This window comes from Culicoides brevitarsis, chromosome 2, assembly GCF_036172545.1.
Source record: "Culicoides brevitarsis isolate CSIRO-B50_1 chromosome 2, AGI_CSIRO_Cbre_v1, whole genome shotgun sequence".
NCBI lineage: Eukaryota > Metazoa > Arthropoda > Insecta > Diptera > Ceratopogonidae > Culicoides > Culicoides brevitarsis.
The window spans coordinates 26,131,546-26,153,019 of record NC_087086.1 but is presented as its reverse complement, the minus strand read 5'-3'; the positions used below and the strand labels follow the sequence as shown (position 1 = coordinate 26,153,019).

Below are 21,474 nucleotides of genomic sequence, written 5' to 3'. Positions count from 1 at the left end.
TATTATTATATTTTGATATTTTTCTGGGTTCTTCAAAAAAAGGAAATATTTACATACATTTTCAGGTTCCTTAAAAATAAACATTATATAGTTATAAAATATATTTTGTTTGTTTTTTTTTAATTAAATTTATTTATAACAGCACTTTGATCAATTTTTCATTGATATAATAATAATAATTTTTTATACAGATTCAAAAATTTTCTCTTTTATTAAATTTAATATATTGCAATTTTACCCGCCTGGCGGTCTATTTTTCTACCTACATTTTTTTTTTATTATATTGTCTCTTCTTTTAAATTATTATTTTATTTTATTTTTGCGTATTAACAATTGTGTTTTTTTAACATATAATTTTTATTTAACTAACAGATAATTTTTGATTATTTCTCATTTTTATGCATATTTATAACTTTTTTTTTTATCAAAAAATCGCATTTTGCCTTACCACATTAAATATTATTATTTTAGTTACATTTAAGAATATATATAATATAATAACTGCACTTTTTCTTCATAAATTTGCCACTTTTTTCCCTTAATTTTGTTGATTGGTTTTTTATTTACTACTCAGAGGATCCAGACTTTCAAGGGTGAAATCATCAAAGGATAAGCCTTTTTTGAAAGATGTCTGAAAAAAATTAAAATAAATTTTTATTAATATTTTTTATTAAAAATTATTAATTTCAACAATTATTTTTTTTTAAAGAAAAAGTGATAGAAAAGAGACAAATAGTTACAAAAAAAAAAGTTTGTTAAAGAGAGAAAGAAAATTGGACGTTACACAGACGCTCAAGGACATTCATCATAATTTTTTTACTCACTTTTGGCCAAAAATTGTGTGTTTTTTTTATTGTTTTAGAAAAGTTTCGTTTGCTGTGGTTCCCTTTTAAACTGATTAAAAGCCGACACAGCAAAGTCTTTGAAGAGGTCTGGGTTCGGCTTGTTCGTGTTTTTGTCTGTGTTTTCTTGTGCTTTGGCAAATGGCTCGCTAATAAGGGGCGCATGACAGTCGGAGAACGCCTTGAAGGCGTCATATTTGGAGGCAGCGGGAGATTTTGAGAGAGGAGTAATGCCATTCGGGGTTTCCGTGGCATTGAGGAAAGGATTCGAGACGGAATGTGTCAGAGTCTCGGTAGCGGGGAAAACGGGACTGTGACTGAGAATTGTGTTAAATTGGTTGGAAATACTCGTGAGAGTCGAGAGATCGTCCATGACGGACTTTTGTTCGAACGGAGCGGGGGCAACGGAGAGCGCGTCGAGGGAATTTTCGAAAGGAAGTGAGTCGGAAGAAGTAACAGGTGCCTGTAATAAATGTGTAAGTGTAAAAGGAATCTAGATGAGTGAAGTGCGAAAAAATTTGAGAAATTCGCAGAGGAAAAACTTACATCAAATACTGGAGTTGGTTGCATGGAGAATGGCGTCGATCCGAAAAGATCCTGGGATGCGGAAACGTTATTTCCGGGAGTATTGCGACGAGGCGTGGATGCCTTTGGTGGAGGAGCCACTAAAAAATTAAAATGAAAAAATTAATTTTTGACTTTTTTCTAAGAAATTTACAGAGTTGAAAAAGCTTTTGAGTCAAAAATGAATAAAAATTTGAGAAAAAGTCAAAATTAAATTTTTTTTGAATCAAAATTCTTTAAAATTTTGACTCAAAAGCTTTTTTGAACCTTGAAAAAGCGCTAAAAACTTACACAACGGTGGTGGACTTGACAATCCATTTGTGGTAACGCCATTGCTGAATCCGTTAGAGAGTAAATTATTCGTGAACAATTGCTGCCCAGGCGACTGCTTTGGCGGCTCATATCCAAACAAGTCATTTGTGATTTTATTTCCATTTTGCACGGCATCCGTTTCTTCGGCACGCGGATCAAAATCACTATCGCTGTCGGAATTCAACAGCAAACCCTCCAATTTTGTGCCAACAGACGGTTTCAAGGCATCCAGTGTCGATTGCAACGGATTTTGCATGTTTCTCGGTGGCACAATTGGAGCAAAGTGCTTCGGCGATGTCTCAATCAAGAGTTGATCATCGTTGCTCGGTGTCGAAACATCAATTCCCAAATCAGGAGTTTTGCTGCCATTGACGCCATTTGCACCGCCATCGCTGCCGTTCTCTTGTGGCACTTCCAGGATATCACGGAGCCCCAAACGGACCAAAAGTCGCTCCAAATCGTTCTTCGGCATCACTTCCGTGAGCTCCTTCAAGCGTTGACGGTAGGCGGTCACCGTATTTTCCAATTGACGATTTTGTTGTTGCAGCTTCGTCACTTCGGCGGTTTTGCCGTTGTCGTTAACGTAGCGTCTGAACAAAGAAAATTCAATTAAAAATTATTTTCAACGAAAAAAATGAATAAAAACTACTCACTTGTACGCCAAATCGAACGCTTGTCCAATCGTCAACGTAATATCAGACGCCAATTTATTCGAAATGAACACAAAACATTCGTGCCCTTCTTCAGCGGTTCCATTCGTGCTGCCATTGCTTGTTCCATTTTGGATGCCATTCGAATTGGAGCTCGACGAGGACAGAATTTCGCCGTTGGGGAACGCTGAGGATGGTCCCGTGCCCGTTTTTGCGATAAAACTGAAGAATTTCTTGGCTCCCTTCTCGTCGGCGCAGTACGAAATCTTGTGAAGCGGGAATTGGTGCAAAATGTTGTTGCTGCGTGGCTCCTGGATCGCCACTCCATCTATACTAACGGTAATCTCAACTTTTTTTGTCTTGTAGTTGCTGCCATTCTCAGCCTTCTTGATCTGTTGTGTGAACTGCAATTTGCGGATTGCCTCCTTGACAACTTCAATGCCTTTCGGTTGGTCCACTGGAGTGTTACCCAAATACTGAAATGGTAAAAAAAAATAATTTTTATTCAAAATATTAATATTAAATACGAAATAAAATTTAAATCCCTTCAAATTTAAAAGATTTGCCCAAAATTTAAATCTAAATTTGAGAAAAAAATATTTTTTTAAAATTTTTACTAAAAATTTCGTCAAAGTTAGAAATCTTTCAAAAATTTCTTCTAAAAATTTATATTAAAATTAAATTAAATTATATTTAAATTTACTTAAATTCTTAGAATTTAATTCAAGACTTAAAAAAAATCAAATTTAAAAAAAAAACAATATCAGTAAATTTTTTTTTGACAATTTTTTATCAAAAAAATTGTTATATCACTATTTAAAAATTTTACTGTTGAAAATTGAAAAAAATATCTTTAAATCGATAGTTTTGTGCATTTTTTAATTTTTATTATTGTTTTTTTATTATTAATTATTTTTTTTAACTAATTAATTAAAACATTAAATATTTTTTTAAACATTTTTTAATTTTTTTTTTAATGTTTTAAAATTTTTAATTTTTTTTTTATAAATTTTTAAATTTTTTTTTTAAATTTAAATGTCTTGAAAACAATTTTTAATTTGTTTTTTAAATATTTTATTATTTTTTTTAATTTAAATTTCTTTAAATATTTTAATTTTTTTTTTTTAATACATATTTTAATATTTTTTTTTCAAATATTTTTCAGCTTCAAATTTCGTTTGGAGCACCTTTAACAAAAACTCACCTTGACTAGATACGCCACATGGCCATTTGTCAGTGCATCCGGTTGATGCAACCAATTTCTGCCATTGGAGCCTTGTTTTCCATTTTCCACAACACCTCCGCCATTCTCTTTTGGCTCTTTGTTGCTACTGCTGCTATTATTTTGTTTATTCCAGAATTTTAACGTAGACATTTTCAACTTTTTTTCTTCTTCAAATTTTTTTTTTTCAGTTCAGCAATCTATCGTCTATCTGCAAAGAAGCAAAAAAAGAAAGGAATATAATCAGATTGACCCAAAAAATCGTTAAAAATCTGTTTCTAATGCGATCAAATCCCGTTCACCGTTCATCATTTCGGTTGCAGCAAAAAACTAAAAGAGATTTACAATTCAACATTTTTTTTTTTTTCATACAAAAAAAAAATTTCACACAACAACAACTGATTTCATTCATTCATTTGCTTTATGAATTTTACGCTTCGTCCGATTTTTTTTAATAATTACGTAAAAAAAATTTTACATTTCATGCACAAAATACAAAAAAACGAGTTTACGGAGCAGAATATGTTGTTTGTACTCAACACAATCGTATAAATAAATAAAATTCATTCAAAAAGCCGCACAAATGATTAAAAATTACAACTAGATTTGTAATGGAAAAAAATTTTCATTGTAAAATTGTGTGAATTTTTAGAATATTTCATGAAATTTCGTGCAATAAACACCTTTTTTCACGAACAATTGAAAGTTACAGAGTTCCCACAATCATTCTTCGTCTTGTTTCACATTTTTATTGGCAATTCTTCGGATGTCTAGACTTTTAAAGAGACTTACAAGCGAAAATTGGGTCAGAATTCATCGCGCAGGAATGTCTCAGTAACAACATGTTTTTGATAATTTTTAAATCAAACATAACCTAAGGTCATCGTTCTTTTGCATTTTTCGGTCACATGACCAAATTATCGCTTCTTTCGTCGGTCATCACCTGCCCGATGATGCAAATTAATTTTATGTGTCCATTAAATATCAGCAAAAAAATTTTTTTTTTAAACTTGAGATGAATTTTTTTAATTGTTTTGCTTATCTTTCTCGCTGTCGGGGACATTTTTATGGACGTTACTACGCAAATCCAAGAGAAAAAAACCACTGACGACATTTCTAACGACGGTTCCAATGAAAAACGATAAGAACAGGAAATTTCGCAAAATTATTATTGAATTGTTCCAAACAAACAAACTCGACGGGATTGTATCACGACATTAACTTTTACTTTGCGCCCATATTTAGGCATAAAAATAGCAGCGAATGTGTTCGAAGTTTCTTGAAAGAAAAAAAAATTGAATACAAAGGCGATTCATGCGAATATTTTTTTTATTTAAACGATTTAATTAGCTGTTTAGAGCAAACAACACCTTTTAAAAGCTTCGTAACTGGCCTAAAAAGACGCCCCTGAGTAAAGTGTAAATGAATCACGCATTGAATTAGATTCTAAGCCGCGATAATTGGAATCTGAATCGTGTTCGTGTGTAGAATTGCATAATAATTAATGAAAATTATTAACGAGCTCGAATTTGAGCGCCTTTGATATTGACCTATATATTTAAGAGGAAAATTTGCATCACATTGAAAATTATTGCATCGGTTTTATATTTTCCAGAAATGTTTCTATTTTTGTTTTGTTTTTATTTTTTAATAAACAGATATTTTACGTCTTAATAAGTATTTTAAATTTACGATAGGCTGAAAAAGTTCTAAACAATGTTTTAATTTACATATTTCTTAATTTTACAGAAAAAGAATTTTAATAAGTAAAAAACAAAAATTAATTTTAAAAAAAACAATAACGAAATGGGGAATTTTAAATAAATATGTTGAATGTTTTTAAGAAAATATCTTTTAAAATCGATTTTTTTTTGTTGACATTTTGTTAAAAAAATTATATTGAAAAAGTTCAAAATAAATATTAAATTTAAAAAAATTAATTAATTAATTCAATTATAAATTAAATTAATTAATTTTTAATATTCGAATAAAAAATCAATTTTTATCTCCTATTTTGTGAGGAAAATGTAGTGAAAACATTTTTTTTTTTGACGAAAAAAAAAATTATATTGAAAATAAATATTAAATTTAAAAAAAATAATTAATTAAATTAAATTTAATTTTTATTTATTTATTTATATAATTTAATTTAATTTTTTTAATTTATTTATTTAATTTACATTTTGTTGAATTAAATTAAAAAAATATTAATTTAATATTTAAAAATTTAAATCTGTTTCAAAAAAGTTTCAATTTTTTTTGGAATTAAGATTTTTAGATTTTTTAAATAACTAAAAAATCTCAATTAATTTTAAAATTAATCCAAAAAAATAAAAAAAAATTAAATTAATTAAATAATTTAAAAATTAACTAATTAAAATTAAATAAAAATGAAATAAATTAATTTTTAATATTTGAAAAGAAAATCAATTTTTATTTTCTATTTTGTTAAGGTCTTTGAAATTTAAAATAATTTTTTTTTGTGAAAAAAAAATTGTTTAAAATATTATTAATTAAAAAAATCTAATTCAAGAATATTTTTCCGTATTGTTCATGCCTTTTTCGCATTTTTCATAATAAAAAAAATCTCAAACGATGACTGCACTAAAAAATCGATCCAAACACGTGTGTCTGAGAATGAATTTTTAGGTTCACTACACAGAAAAAATATCAAGAATGCCATTTATTCACTAATTACATCTAGCTGTTGCTTCATTCAAGCAAATAAGTAAGTACCTAGTTAGTGCTGTTATCTCGCATTGTTTCTATTTACAGCACGATTTTAACAGCTGTATGCGATTCAGGTGAATGTCAACGATGACGCTTCTCCACGCAGTGTTAATTAAGGAGGGACAGTCGAAACGTTCGCATGATAAGAACCCAGAAAGAATTTTCACGATTTGCCGAAGCAGAGCAATAAAAAATGTCGTGACATTGATTGATCACCTTCCTCATTGAAGTTGCAATAAAAAAATATCATTTGAATGCACAAAAAGTATAACGGTTGGTCACGTATAAGTGGCTTGGAATGAAACGCCATCCAGTCATTGTTGCAAGAATATAATTGAGGAAAAAAATTATTTACGGAAAGAATTGCTGTTTAAAGTCTTGTACGAGAGCAAAGAGTGATGAAATTAAGACAAAAAGTGTCATTTGAGTCATCGTGTCGACAAAGACAGCGGCGATGATGATGATAAGATAAGTTGATGCTGTGTGTGAAACAAGTTGAGTGAGAAGTCGTTTAATTAGATAAATATGTTGATTTATTAATTATATTATGTAAATAGCTTTCAAGTATTATTTTTAGCTTTTTGTCTAAAGACATGCAGATGAAGGTCAGTTAGGTTTTATTTCAAATGACATGACTTTAAGTAATTATGTTGATTTAGTTTAATTTTTCTTGAAATAGTTTTCAAGAATTTTTGTTTATTTAAAATTAAAAAAAAAATAACTGATTTATTTTTGCCACACCGAAAACTTTAAAAAAAAATTAGCAAAATATCATGAAATAAATTGAATTAAAATTCACTTTTAATCTTAATTTAGAGGCTGTTTGTGGATTCATGTTTAAAAATTAAATTAAGCTTCAACATTGGACTTAAAAAATTGATTAAATTTAAAATCTGGCCTTAAAATTTATTTAAAACTTATAAAAAAATTAAAATTCTGTTTTTGACACCTATGGGCAGCCCAAAATTTAAATTCAAGAAAAAACTTATTTATTTTTTAAAGAAAATTTAAATGAATGGAAATTTTTATAAGATATTTTTTAAAAATTTAATTGAAGTAGGTTCTATATTTTTACTCCGGGATCCAAAGTTTATCAAAGTATTAAAAAAGTTGGATTTTTGACTTAAACTTGAGTAAAGTTACTTAATTTTGACTTAATTAAAAACTTTTGGCTTAAACTTAAGCTTCAAAAACTTATGTGACTTAAACTTTAAGTTAAGCCTCAGTCAAATGAATATTTTGACTTAATTGACTAAAGCTTAAGTTTAAGATAAGTTGAATTAAGTCAAAAGTCATTTTTTTTTTAAATTTCGACCAAATTTTGGCAAAAAATTCAATTGTTTTTGAAAATTTTGGTAAATTAAGTCAAATAATTTGACTTAAGTCAAACTTTTGTAACTTTTACTCAAGTTTAAGTCATAATTCAAATGGTTTTGACTTTTGACTTAATGAATTTTAGAGCCCTGAACTTATTTGACTTAATTTGCAAAGTTTTCAAAAAAAATTTTTTTCTCCAAAATTGGGATAAAAATCCAAAAAAATATTTTGGACTTATTTGGGACTTGTTTGAACTTTTTTTTTAACTTAAATTCTAGTCAATTAAGTCAAAATATTCTTTAAATTTACATTTGAGTTAAAATTTAAGTCAGAAACGTTTTGTAGGTTTTCGTTTAAGTCGTAATTTTTTGCAGCTCTGTTGAGGTCCTGGAAAAAGTGCAGAAACCTAAGAATATCGTTCCCGGGAAATTACAAAAATCATTAAAAAATTTTGAATTTTTAAGAGAAAAATGAGGAAATTTTATAATTCTAAAAATTAAAATTTGTAGAATTACTTAAAAAATTTATAAAATTGACTTAATTTAGGATTTTTTTATTATCTGAGAGTAAATATAATTTTGGGAAATTAGTTTCGTAACCGGAAAAAAATAAATTTTTTCCACCTCTGGCTTTGTTGCCTAAACGCTAAAACTTAAGGAAAATAAGAAAAATTTGACAAAAAATGCATTATTTTTTGATGAATAAAAAAATTCTTGTTTTTTTTTTTAATTTTATTTTTGCCAAAAGTTTTCAAAAAGCAAATAAATGATTTTTTGATTAAAACTTTTTAGAAAACTACAGAGTTCATTGTAAAAATATAAGAAATTTTAAATCGTCAGAAGACGAAAATCTAATTTCCTAATTTCTAGAAATAATTATTATCAGATTTATTTTGATACTCTAATCTAAGAGTAATGATTCATTTCTTGAATTTCATAATTGTTTTCGAATCACTGTCAATAAAAACTTTCCATGATTTTAATTTGTTTTCATTCATTCAATAACAAAATCGTTATTGACAGACTTTTAGCACCTTTTCTCGTTCTTTTTGTTTTTTTTTACAAAAAAAATCTGAACTTTGATCATTTCAGCTTAAAAACCCAAATAACGGGTTTTTTATTTGGGTTTTGTACTGCAATTTTTACAAATTTTAATAAAAATTTATTTGACAGAAATTTCTGGACTTAAATTAAATTTACTCCTACTTCAAAAAAAAACATTTTGCCAAGATATTTAAGTTCAACACCCTGCTAGATCCGCATCCAGCAGCAACAAAACATAAAAAAACAAAAAAAAAATCATCAACCTAGTCCAAGCTAAATGTTATTGTTGTTCAAACAAACAAACTAGTTAACTTCTCGCATTTATTATAAACTCCAATAAACTGACACCACATACGTTCCATGTGTTTGTAGCGTGTACGATAACACATAACCAGAAAAAAAATAATAATTTAATACAGAAAAAGAAACCTGTTTGCCATTGTTTTTGTTTCAAACTTTGAATAAATGATCTTTTTCTTGACTTTTTTGTATCAAATTGGTTCCAAATGTCATTTTAAAGCTCAAATTCGACGAAAATTATCCCTCTGATCTAGATTAAATTTTTTATTTTTTTCAGACTTCTACAGAAATTAACGAGAAAATGTTACACAACAGCGACCGCACGAGCAACAATGAGTCATGAAACCATTTTTTGATTGCACATAACGAGTTTACACAACTGGAGAAATTTTTGTGTGACACTCAACTTTGAACAATATTTTATTATTATTCCGCACTTCACTGCAAAGTACTTTTTTTTGTACGTAACAAAAATCGTAACACAGAAAAAAACTCTCTTTTTCTATATTTCTTCACAATTTTCAGTCCACTTTTCGCGAGACGTTGCACTATTAATTTTTTTTTGTCTTCGCACCAAACTTTTTTTTTTGTACCGCATTTACAGTTATCGATGTTATTTTAAATAAATTTCAACTTTATCACATTTTTTTTGCCGTTAGTGTGGCGTGAAGTAAAGCGAAAACCGCGCAGCCGCCATCCACCTTTCTCATTTCATTATTTTTTTAATTAAAAAATTCAAATAGATGACTTACACTTTTATTATAATGTAATTTTTCTGTTTCGATTAACGTTAACTAGACATAAATTTTATGGGTTTTTAACAACGATAACGCGAGACGACGACTTGTTTGTTGCAATATAATTTTAATTATTGTAATTAATACTAGAAACGTTTAGTTTAGATCCGTGTTTATTTTGGATTTATTTTTTTTTAAAGAAACGCGGTTCGGTGAGAAGAAAGACGAAACAAACACTTTTTATATACAAAAAAAAATAATTTTTTTTTAAATGATAATTTTTTAAAGTAAGAGACACGTTCCAGCCGACATGAACAACGAAACTGAGAGCTTGCTAAACAACTTCTAACACTAAAACCTCGAAATACGGAGCGACGTACAATGACGACGACGACGACCACACTCACATAATCCAGAGTTGTACGTTAATCTTTGTTCGGAACTGCTTTATTAAAATATGCTGAGTATAGGTAGGTACGAGACGACTTACAGCGATATACGTGGAGCAATGATGATGATCATCATGGTACGAACTGGTACAACATCGCGGCGAGTGCAGTTTTATAAAAATTTTGTGGTGTAGAGGAGATACCTCTACGAGTTACGACTACTTGGTTGTCGTCGTCGACACAGCTGATTTTTTGATGTTGTTATTACTGTTACAGTTGTGGAGACGAGCCTGTGTTTGTAACGGAGGGACAGATAATGGAAGGTGACCACAAATTAAATTAAGATTTTAATGAAGAGATTAATTTTGTAAAGAAAAATTTTTGTATTTTTTTTAAATTTTGGTATAAAATGACAAAATTAGTCATGTTCTAGTTTGTTTTTGATAAATGACTCAGGAAACGACACAAAAGTTCATTTCTGGTAGAAACCGGTACATTTGGAAGAATTTTAAAAACAAACAGCTTTTTGGGTTTTTTTTCTAAATTGAACCGGCTTTTGATAGATTATTAGAAAAAAAAATTATTTTTATTTTATTTTATTTTTTGACAAGTCATCATGAAATTTTGATTAATTTTTACCAATTTTATTTTATTTTTAAAATTTATTGCAGAATTGATAAGAGAGCAGAATAACTTTTAAAAATTCAAAATTAATTGATCATGTTTACTAATAGATGAAAATAAGTCAAAAAAAATTTATGGACTTATTTGTTAAATTAAAGCCGTTAATTTATATTACCTAAATAAAGACTTAAAAAAAACAATATTTTTTTCAAAATTTTTTTAAAACCTTTAATTTTGTTAAATTTTTATATTAAAAATGATAATTTTCTTCTAGAATTTTTTTCTAAAATCGTTAAACTTATGTTTTCAAATTTTTTTTTCTATATAAAATTATTTTTTAATTTTTTAGGTTAATTGCTCTGAAATCAATTTTAAATAAGAAATTTTCAATGTAAATTCATTAAAATCAACAAATAGGTATATTGAACAACGCTTATAAATTCATTGACATTTTGTTTGAAAAATTATTTCAAATCTTTATAAACTTACCCTCGAAAAAAATATGATTTTTTTCAATAATTCAAACAAAATTGTTAGTTAAGTCATTTAATTTGCCTTAAGTCAAACTTAAGTGATTTATAATTAAATTCTTAAGTCATAAGTCAAATAATTTTGACTTAATAAATTTTGCATCCCTAATTTTAGACAATTCAATTCAAGTTTGAGATTAAGTCTCTTATGTTTTGAGTTTAAGTCAATCATAGGGCTGAAATAATTTAAAGTTAAAAGACTTATGAGACTTAAACTTAAATCTGAGTAAAAGAAACTAACACTTTGACTCAGGCTTAAGAAATTAAGTTTTAATAGTTCATAATTTTACAATAATTTGGACATTTTCTAAAAAATATTTTTTTACAATCTTTTAACAAAGTTTTTTTTTATTTCGAGTGCGAGAAATCTTTTTAAATTATACAAAAAGTCTTTATTTTTCAAATTCCTCAAATTTTTTACGAATAAAAACACAAAATTTTTAATTTTTATTTCGCTACTAGTTTCGAACGTTGTTCATCGTCAAGCGAAGTGCGGAAGACTAATTTTTTTAAATTCAATTTTTTTTTTAATTTAAGATTTTTATTTAATTTTTCATTAATAAATTTAACTTTTTTTTCTAGAAATGCAATAAAAAATAATTAAAAGCTTAGATAAATTTTTGGGTCACTCTACTCGCCATCGACTCTACCAACACACTCAGACACATTATGGGCCGTTTACAGATCTTTTACAACCGCATGCAGCAAAATTTTATTCGTAATAATTTATATGCTGCTACCAGGCATTTACAACGCCACATACAGTCGCTGCTGCTGCACATCGCACACATAAATAAAAATATAGACAATTATTGCAAAAGCACCGTCGAAATACGAAAAAAAAAGGCAACAGAGAGTTGCTTGTGAGGCCGCTACTTTGACCCCGTCACAAAAAAAAAGAGAGAATTTCGAACGGAACGATATTCAATCAGTCAGTACATAAAGTAGGCGGAATGGTACTCAAAACTCTGTGATTAAATAATTTTATCTTGATCACTCTCTTGCGGTTGTCGATGTCGATGATGACGATGTGAAAAAAATATATCAAAATAGGAAATTTCCTCTATAATTATTTTTTTTTTCATCTCATTATCAACTCATTGAGATATTTGACATTCATGCCTATGTTTTCGCGCGTACTGAGCAAGAAATTTTTATATTTTTTTTTACGGAAGTATCCGTATTATGATTATTTTTTATCATCAGACAACTTGCTCCATTCACTTTTTTTCTCACTCATTTCGCGCATATTATATCAATCTCTCGGGTAATTTATGTCTTGATTCCTTCTTATTTTCATCTCATTATGAATAATGTGTGATTAGTTTGTTATCATATCGCGTCAATAACTAATGATGATGACATGATGGTCCAGTTTTGAATTGCAAAAAATCAAAACTCAATTTCAATTCATTTCAAGATTGTTAACTTTCAAAATAAAATGAAAAATATTCAGCAAGGGTGCGGTTTTTCGATGCCAAACAATCCAGCAATCGAATGTAGAAGTAGATAGAGACATAGATCACACGGATATCGCAGTCATATATCAGCAGCAGCCGCTGCAGAACAATGTAACAATAGCGCATTATTAAAGCCTGATTGTTAACTCGCGGTGATTGTTTTGGTGAGTTCTCATACTGTTCATTTTTTTTCGGTGGATTTGTGTGGAAATTTTAAAGTTGTCTTGAGTTGTGTTAATTATGACTTCGTTGATCGATTGTTGCCAGTGATAAGTCCTCAGTGTAAAATCTATCGCTGGAAAATTTTTTGAATTAAAAGATTTTTTAACCTTACTTTTAAAACTTTTGAATCAAAAGTCAAAACTAATTTTAAAAAAATTACTTTTGGTTTGAGCTAATATATAAGAAAATTTAAGCAAACTTAATAAAATTATTATAATTTTTTTCAATATTTTTTTTTCATAAAAAAGGTCTAAAAATCCGGTCCTGGAAAAAGTGCGGAAACCAGGTTCCCAGTTTTTCCCGGAAAATTTACAAAAATCATTTAAAAAAATTGAATTTTTAAGAGAAAACTTGGAAACTTTAAACCTTTCTAAATACGATACAATTATTGTTTTTGTGATCCGTAAAAGAAAACATAAAAAAATTTTACTTTTATTTTTGAAAGTCGAGAAAGTTTGATTTTCTTAATAAAATTCTCAAGCTACCGTGATTTTTCAAAAAATTTTCAATGATTAAAAAATTTTAATTTTAAAATTGTCAAATGTGTTAAAGTTTATTAAAATTAAAGGTTTGAGAGGTCAAAATTGTGTAAAATACTTTTTTTTAGAAAAATAAAATCACGGTAGAAGGATCCAAATGGTTTGGTCACCGTGATGAGATTTTTGATTTTTTTCATAAAATTGAAATTTTCGTAATTGAGGTAATTAGGGATTTAGCCTTTTTCTATGAAAATAAAAAAAAATTAATTTCCAAAATAAGCGAACACATGTTTAAAATTTAAATAGAAAAAGTTTCAGCCTTGTAAAATCTTTAAATCTAGGAAATTTGAGAAATCCCAAATATCAGCTTTGTATTTCATTAAAAACGATTTATTCAATTTGATTTTTTTTTTAATCATGAAAGTTTTTTAATAACACTTCTTCTTATATTTTAATAAATTGGCAATTTTTTTAAACTATTAATGGGGTGATTTTAAAATTTAGACGGAGACTCGATTTACGGAAGATTAACCTTTTCACGGTGTGTTAAGTTTTTAGAAATTTTAGAATTTCTTTGTGTTTTAAAATAAAAAAAAAAGATTTTGGAAAAATAAAAAATTGAAAACCAATTTTTCAAAATTTTGATTTTTTAAAAATCCGGTCCATGGAAAAAGTGCCAGGAAAAAAATTGAATAAAATTTTATTAATTTAAAAATATTACGAAATGAAAAATTTAAAACTAAAATTGGCATCATTCATTAAAATTATTTATTCAATTTGATTGATTTTTTTTAATAAAACACTAAATTTTGACAATTCTACATTTTTGTGTTAAATTAAAAAAAATTTAGGTTCAAGGCTCCTAAACCAATAAAATATTTTTTTAAAATAATTTGGCCAGGAAAATAAAATTTTATTAATTTAAAAATTTTACTTTTTCAGTTAAAATTTGCCGATAACCGCCAACTATTTGAAGGAAAACCGGAAAACTATTTAATGTCGTCTATTTAATTTTTAATATATTTGTTCTCGTCCTATCTCTAGACCAATTATGCCATTCGCGACAGGTCAATGTTGATGTAAAACATCCTTGTTTTTAATGAATAAAGAGGAAAAAAATCTAAAATTTGCAAAAAGATTCACAAAACTCATCAAAATTGAAAACCAAAAATATATTTTATGAACTAAAAAAATTAGTTGTCATATTTTATGATTTTTTTTTTGTTGAATGACTATCAAAATTTCGTTTTAGAAAACAAAAAACGAAAATTTGATGTCCCCTGACACATAACCATTCAATGAACAAGAAACGAAAGTAAAAAAAAAGTTGCCTCAAAATGGCAAAACAAATAATGCTGACACAACCGTAACATATCAATAGTTAGTACGTGCCATTGCCATTATAAAAACTGTTTCTTTTCTTTTGTACACAAACAAACATCTACTAGAAACAATAACTAATAAATGCACGTCATACAATTCATCATAAATAATTTTCATTTCATTAATTCATTTCGCGCGGTTTATATACCTCATTTCTTTTCTCTTTGCAGCCCGGTTTTCTTTTGATGTGTCAAGAAACACAGAGGAAAAAAAATTTTAACGAAGGCAATAATTTCATTGTTTCAAAACTATTTAACTTATTTATGAGTAAGTATGTCGTCTTCTCTCGCAACTCGTCTCTCATGCGTATTCATATGTGAGACGACGACGCCATCCATTGTTTGTTATCGTTTCCAATTTTAATTTTAATTTTTATGCACTTGAAGTCATTTCAAATGCGGGTCAAAGTTGTAAAACTTGTTTATTTTTTTTTTTGGTGAAGCAACAAAAAAAATTGCAAGTCGAAAAATGACAAGCAAGAAAATTTTTTATCGTTATTACGTAATCATCAGAAGATCCAACTTTAATTGATGGCATGGTAGGATTCAGAAAAAAACAAACAAACAAAAACACGGGTCAGGTAAGTTTTCATCAGATCACATCTCATCTCATCAAAAGAATTAAAGTAATAAATTCAGTCACGTAATGATTAATTGAGATCTGGACAGAATCAGCTGGAATGTTTGAATGTAATTATTAACACGTTGTAGAAAAAGGTTTCTGGTACTAGGCACGATGGATAGTTATCCGAGTGAAGATCGGAAGATGACCTTCGGGGTAATGTGTAGAATTCATGGTACGCATGATCAAGTCAAATATTTCAATAGAGATGATTTAAGAGACAAGTTGCTTGAAATTACGCAGGATGGCAGGTGATTCTTGAATTGATCTACGAAGTTAAACATCAAATAGCAATGGAATGAATTAATTTAAGATGACAGGGGTCTAGTTTCTACGACGCAGTAAAAAAGCTACTAGATCTGAAATATTGAAAGTAGTGGATTTACCCTTAGGCTGATAAGGCTGAAGCCTTAGGTCCCGAACTTCCTGTAGAACAAAATTCTTTAAAATAGACCAGAAAATTGTTGAAAAATTACCAATAGCCTTAGGCCCGATTTCCAGTTAATCCGCCACTGACAACAAAATTTTTCAAGATAATACATTTTTGTCCCAAAATAATCCAGATAGAATCCTCAATTCAGTCTCTTGAGGAACTTAATTATTTTCATAAAATCTTTCTTAGTAAAAGCTCAAGTTAGATTTAATGATGTGATCACCGAATGTCCAAATATAAAGCAGGCACCCTCCGAAACCACTCAATTCTCTAAAAAGGTTCGAAGTGTTTCGTAAAAATCTACAGAAAATTTCACAATTGAAGTCAGAAAAGTTTTTCATGATTTTGAGTCTTGAGTCGATAACCTTGTGCTGATCATTTCCTTGATTTTCATCTGTTTCTGTAATTGACGCCTTTTATTTTATTGTGACCTTTTAAACCAATTTTGAATACAGACACATAAAAAAGTCATCAAATTCCACGAAATGTCTCATTACGACTCAATCTCCAAGAATATTTCTATATTTAGGACCAAATTATTTCAAAATAAACCTTTAATTTAATCAAAACACACTCAAACTAAAGTTATTTGTGTCATCCGTATAAATCTCAATCATAATATTATTAAATTTGTTTGTACACAGAACAACGCGTTCGCCGTAACTATCACAACATGACTCTCACTCGGTGTCAAAGATGCGGGGAATATCACAAGCAGGTACCTTTTTATTATTATCAGTGCGCTTTTGCTAAATTGATCTCTCCTTCATGTCTACTTGTACATTTTTTTCTTCTCTTATTCTTCTGAAAAAGAGTCAATCGACGTTAAAATCTCCCTCTGATGACTTGATGATCACGTTGTTCAAAGACGCAACAATCTACATAAATCGTGCTTTACCACAACAATTTTTCATGTAACTCTGTGGCGTTTTAGCAGGTAATTGATTGCTTTTATTGACGTTCTTTTATTATTATTATTAATTTCAATAATTATGCACATGTATGAGAATTTTGCAATTAATTTGAATATTTATTGCAACGTGTTTTATAAGGTGTATTGCGCGTCTTTCAAGCATCAGTGTTCATCATTCATGGAATGTTTGTATTGGATCGCTTCAATAGTGTGAATTTGACACACTTTCGTACTTTTTAGAACTTTGTCAATGATCGCGGCGACGATAAAACACACAAATATTGAAATAAAAAAGTTTTCGTGTAATCACGTTCTGTTTCACTGACTCTAAAACGGAACTAGACCTACATTTGATACACTTTCAGTCATAAATTGTGGATATTTTTTTTAATGAAGTTGTTGCATTTTTGCGGTTGACGTCAAATTTGTTGGATCAGAGGTGAATTAGCCGGTCGAGTTCATTATATCAAGACCTTGTCGCTATAACTTATCTCATTCCGGAAAACTTTGAATCACTCGATAAACTCCCATTTTTCTGTTGTAATTCCGGGAGGCAGTTTTCATGACAGTGCGACGCAATTTCTCGTCGTCTAACGTGAATAAATTAATTCAATTGCGCAAAAGTGATAAGCAATATTCTTAGTCAGCTAAAAAACGCCCTTAAAATCTCGGTTCTATGAGATAAGTCAAAAGTCATGTTGTCGAGACGCAATTGACCGAGATATCTCCACGTCAGACAATTGGGAACGAACGTCTAATCACACAATGCTCCACTTTATTTTCGATTCACTTTTTTATGTAAATGCTCAGCCTTTATCAAAACATTTTTTCACATCACATCTTATGTATACTTTTCTATTACTGCGAAGTGATCAGTATTCAGGTTGAATATTATTTCGACGTTCATTTTGCCTTGTTTTGCTTTGTTCAACATAATTTCCATCACATTTTGATACAATTATGTTGCATGACTGTTATGCAAAAAAAAAATGTAAAAACACATTCAAACGTTTAACGAATGTTAAAACATGCAACCAGTCGTCTCCATTGACTTGCATTTCACAAGGAATCACGATGATTCTGACAGTTTTGTGTAACAAGGAAGTCATCACTCTCCAAGAAGTGACCAATTTCTCTGATAATCTCGTCCAATAAAAGTACTTTAGTCACATCTCAATCAAATTATTACACGACAAGCGTTATCTCTCTGGTAACGTAATGTAACATGATTAATAAAGTAATTGTGTGATAGAAAGATGTAAGAAAAGAGAAATGACTCTGATGACTGCAATTTCTTCCATATAGTAATCAACATCCACTCACTCTATGGCAGTACCTCTCCGTCGTACTCGTCGAATATTGTTACAACAAAAAATCATCTAAAATTATTCATTTCCGCCTTTTTTGTATTTTATTTCTTTCTACGAAAAATACTTTGATATGAAATTTTTATTTGTCATGCAACTCCAGAGAGAAACAACAAAACAAAAAAAAACGAAGGTCTTGTTTTTAATCTTTTCGAGTATATGAGTAAGCAACATAGCGTGAAATATCCCGCAATTGCCGAAATTTGTGCCTATGAACACGCTAATAGCGAGAGGTATCTAAGAGGTCATTAAAAGGCATTTAAAGTCTTTTTTTGAGCGAATAGTTATGCTTTTCAACATATGTGCGAATTATTGCAAGTTTTATGTATTTTTTGTAGATGTATGGAGTGCATGTGTACCTGATCTGTATGAAGGTATACCATAGTACAGAAACACATAATAAATCACATTCATTTCATTTTGAAAAAGGTCTTTGAACTTTGTTTGTTTTATATTCAATAAAAATGTTGTTTATCGAGTTGCAGTCACTCGCATGATGTGTTTCGCAGTGTTTAGAGTTGATGACGTTAATGTTAATTAAGGCAATGTGTGATATGTGATAGATAATTGCTTATGTTTGTAGAATAACATAAATAGCATTGAAATATGGGAATTATAAATTTCAGTCGAATTTGTGCTTTTAATCGATCTTTGAATTTTTAACAAGTTTAATTTATCAAGATATGTCTCAGATCATTCTTGATCTCTTTACCAGTGACTTCAAAGACATACCTGACCTCAGTCTAAAATTATTCTTCTCACCATTTCCAGATAGTTTGAAGAATGGCTCCTTAACATTGATCCAATTCAAAAAGATCACATTCCAAATGTATTCTAGAATAAAGTCTTTTTTCACGTTCAATTTCTTTTTTTGGACATTTTTCATTCAAGATACAGGACAAGATGAAGTTGAACTCACCTCCAGAGCACCAATATTCTTAAAAATTACTAAAATTGATGGAAAACCAGTAAATTAGTCTCCTTTTAATGCCATTAATGGCTCGCGCCATATGAAGAATTCATAAATTGCCTTCAAAGCATTGATTGAATAGGATTGTTAAATGTGTGCCAAAGCTGTCTACACCGCACAACTGGTGGTCTCTGCACCCAACTTGTAAACATTCGAAAGTTAACATCCAAATTAAAAACGAATCATCTTTGAAAAAGTGAAAATTTCGCGGGTCAAAATCAGTTTGTACACTTTTCGTTGAATCCAACTAACTAATGAAGTGTTTAATCGTTATTTGACGCCAATATTTGATTATATAATGGTTCTTTGTTGTTATTATTGTTGAAACGTTGCCGTCTTTTTAAATCAATAGACGTGCACTTTTTTGCCAATAATATGCGAGATGTGGTTATACAAGCCTGCTTGTTCGCTCAAAAAGTACATACGTTCGTAAGATATCAACAAATAGCGAAAAATAATCAAGGACAACTGGTTTGAAATCACAATTAAGCGATATGTAAACGTTAAACAAGCGATATTTTTTTTTTCTTAAAAGAAATAAAAGCAAGAATATGTTCTTGCTCGTGTCATCGACGACGACTTCGTGCTACCTGCGATAAATTTTGGACTTGATGGAGTGACATGACATAGCAGAAAGTGAACGGGTATTTTTTTTGTCGTTGTTGTTGTTGTCGATTTTGAATTAGGAACCGATTCAATGAAGCGTGTGAGAGAGAAGAACTCCATCAGCGAATTGATGTTTCATGGCATGGCATGGTTGTTGTTGTTGTTATTTAACAACTCCGCCGTATAAACAAACGAAAAAAATTTGAATACAAAAGAAAGACACGACGACATGCTTTTTCTATTGCAAAGTTCACTTTCTATTTGAAATTCCCGCTGTTTGGTGTGTAGTAGGTGCCTGTAGTCGTGGTAGGTACACATGTTTGTAATAGCGACACGTACCGTGGTCTGGTCGTCATGTTGTTGGGCTCATGTTAACTAAAATAAAATGCAATGTAGGTACTTACTTTGACTTCCTTTTGAAATATTTATCTCCAATTGAGTTTTGTGAAAAATTCCTCTAAACTTTTTATTGTTATCTTTTTTGATCAATTCAAAACGGAAGCACTTTTATTCGAGTCGTAATGTTATTGTTGTAAATATATATTATTATTATTACAAATTTATTTTAGTGACGGAAATTGCACTGCACTGGCTGTAATTTGACTTTTGTGAAACTTTTTGACGGATACAACAATTAAGACACTTTTAACACAAATTTTTACAATTTTTTGTAGCGTTTTTTTGGCGACGAACAAAAAAATTTCAAAGAATTAAGGGAGAAAATGTTAATTCACTGACTATGTTTTGACAACAGAGACCTGTCTATTCTGCTATTTAATTTACTCAGTGTGTTGGTTATTGGTTAGTCACTGCGGAGCTACATTTTGAAATTGGCATCGAAAATATTGTTACGTTTTCAGCAAGTTTAGTATAGAGATTCTAACATAATAGTATTAATTTAAAGCATCAGTAGAATCATGAAAATCAATTTAAATTACACTAAATCTAACATTTTGAAACCAAAGATCTAAACATATTTTATTTTTTAGTTTCAGAAAAGGCTCACCGATGGAACACCGATTTTTGAAGAATACTATTCAATTTTATCATTTAGAAAGAAACAATTGTGCCGGACAGATTTTCTCTTGAGTATCAGTCTTCTCAAGGATATCAAGAAACTAACGTCTTATTGTCTTTAGGTTGTTGAATTTTATGTCTTGACTTGTATGTTCTGCCTCTGCAAGAACATAAATTTTTCATAAATATACCCTTATAAATATGAATGAATCATGCAAAATTTGATTTTTCAACAGGATAACGGCTTCAAACACACATCAAAAATAATATAGTCATGATTTGAGGAGAATGTCACTATGTTGTAACTACTAGCGCAGTCAGATCTCAATCCTATAGAACATATTTGTGAGATTTGCGATTGAATGGTCAATAGAGAACTGTTGCACAAGGAAAAAGAATCCACAAGCCTGGTCACTGATTGATCAAAAAGTAATTGTAAACCTTTTCTTTGCGAAGCCGTAATAGAAGCTACAAAATCAAAATTTCAAAAAGTGGTATATCTCTTTGTATTTTATAGTGTTGTTGAACTGGTTTTGCCTCACTAAAAAATTTTTTTTGATCAATTTAATTTTTTTCTTATATCAAATTAGGTACATATTCGTACTCAAGCTTGTGACCTATACTTTTTATTCAGAACATCTATGTTGAATTTATTTTTTGATCCATTTGTGTTTGTTGCAAATGTTTTGTCAGACACTTTCACAACTCTTCAATGATTTGTTTTTTATTCCAATGAAACTAAA

At 29.1% G+C, this 21,474-nt stretch overlaps 1 protein-coding gene and 1 long non-coding RNA gene across 4 annotated transcripts; one reads left to right on the top strand and one right to left on the bottom strand.

The window, feature by feature from the left end:
- Positions 1-12: 12 nt before the first annotated feature.
- Positions 13-20,462, bottom strand: LOC134830857 (PTB domain-containing adapter protein ced-6). 3 transcript variants are annotated; one of them, XM_063844458.1, is made up of 7 exons: positions 20,119-20,462; positions 3,573-3,801; positions 2,372-2,844; positions 1,698-2,308; positions 1,389-1,507; positions 825-1,305; positions 13-631 (listed from the first exon to the last, which is right to left on the bottom strand). In XM_063844458.1, the coding sequence occupies exons 2-6, from the start codon at positions 3,741-3,743 to the stop codon at positions 859-861; spliced, it is 1,821 nt and encodes a 606-aa protein (XP_063700528.1). In that variant the 5' UTR covers positions 3,744-3,801; positions 20,119-20,462; the 3' UTR covers positions 13-631; positions 825-858. The 3 variants fall into 3 exon arrangements, with proteins under 3 accessions (XP_063700528.1, XP_063700527.1, XP_063700529.1); XM_063844457.1 differs by lacking the exon at positions 20,119-20,462 and adding an exon at positions 9,733-10,034; XM_063844459.1 differs by lacking the exons at positions 825-1,305; positions 20,119-20,462 and adding an exon at positions 9,733-10,034.
- LOC134830858 (uncharacterized) lies at positions 16,515-20,931 on the top strand. Its single transcript, XR_010161977.1, has 3 exons — positions 16,515-16,576; positions 16,672-16,795; positions 20,704-20,931. It is a non-coding gene; the product is annotated as an uncharacterized LOC134830858 (long non-coding RNA).
- The last annotated feature ends 543 nt before the right edge of the window (positions 20,932-21,474 follow it).

Coding starts and splice junctions, on each gene's coding strand:
- LOC134830857 (XM_063844458.1), bottom strand. CDS start 3,743: ATGTCTACGTTAAAATTCTGGAATAAACAAAATAATAGCAGCAGTAGC. Junction 2,845..3,572: donor ATGTGGCGTATCTAGTCAAG/GTGAGTTTTTGT, acceptor TTACCATTTCAG/TATTTGGGTAACACTCCAGT. Junction 2,309..2,371: donor GCGTTCGATTTGGCGTACAA/GTGAGTAGTTTT, acceptor TTCTTTGTTCAG/ACGCTACGTTAACGACAACG.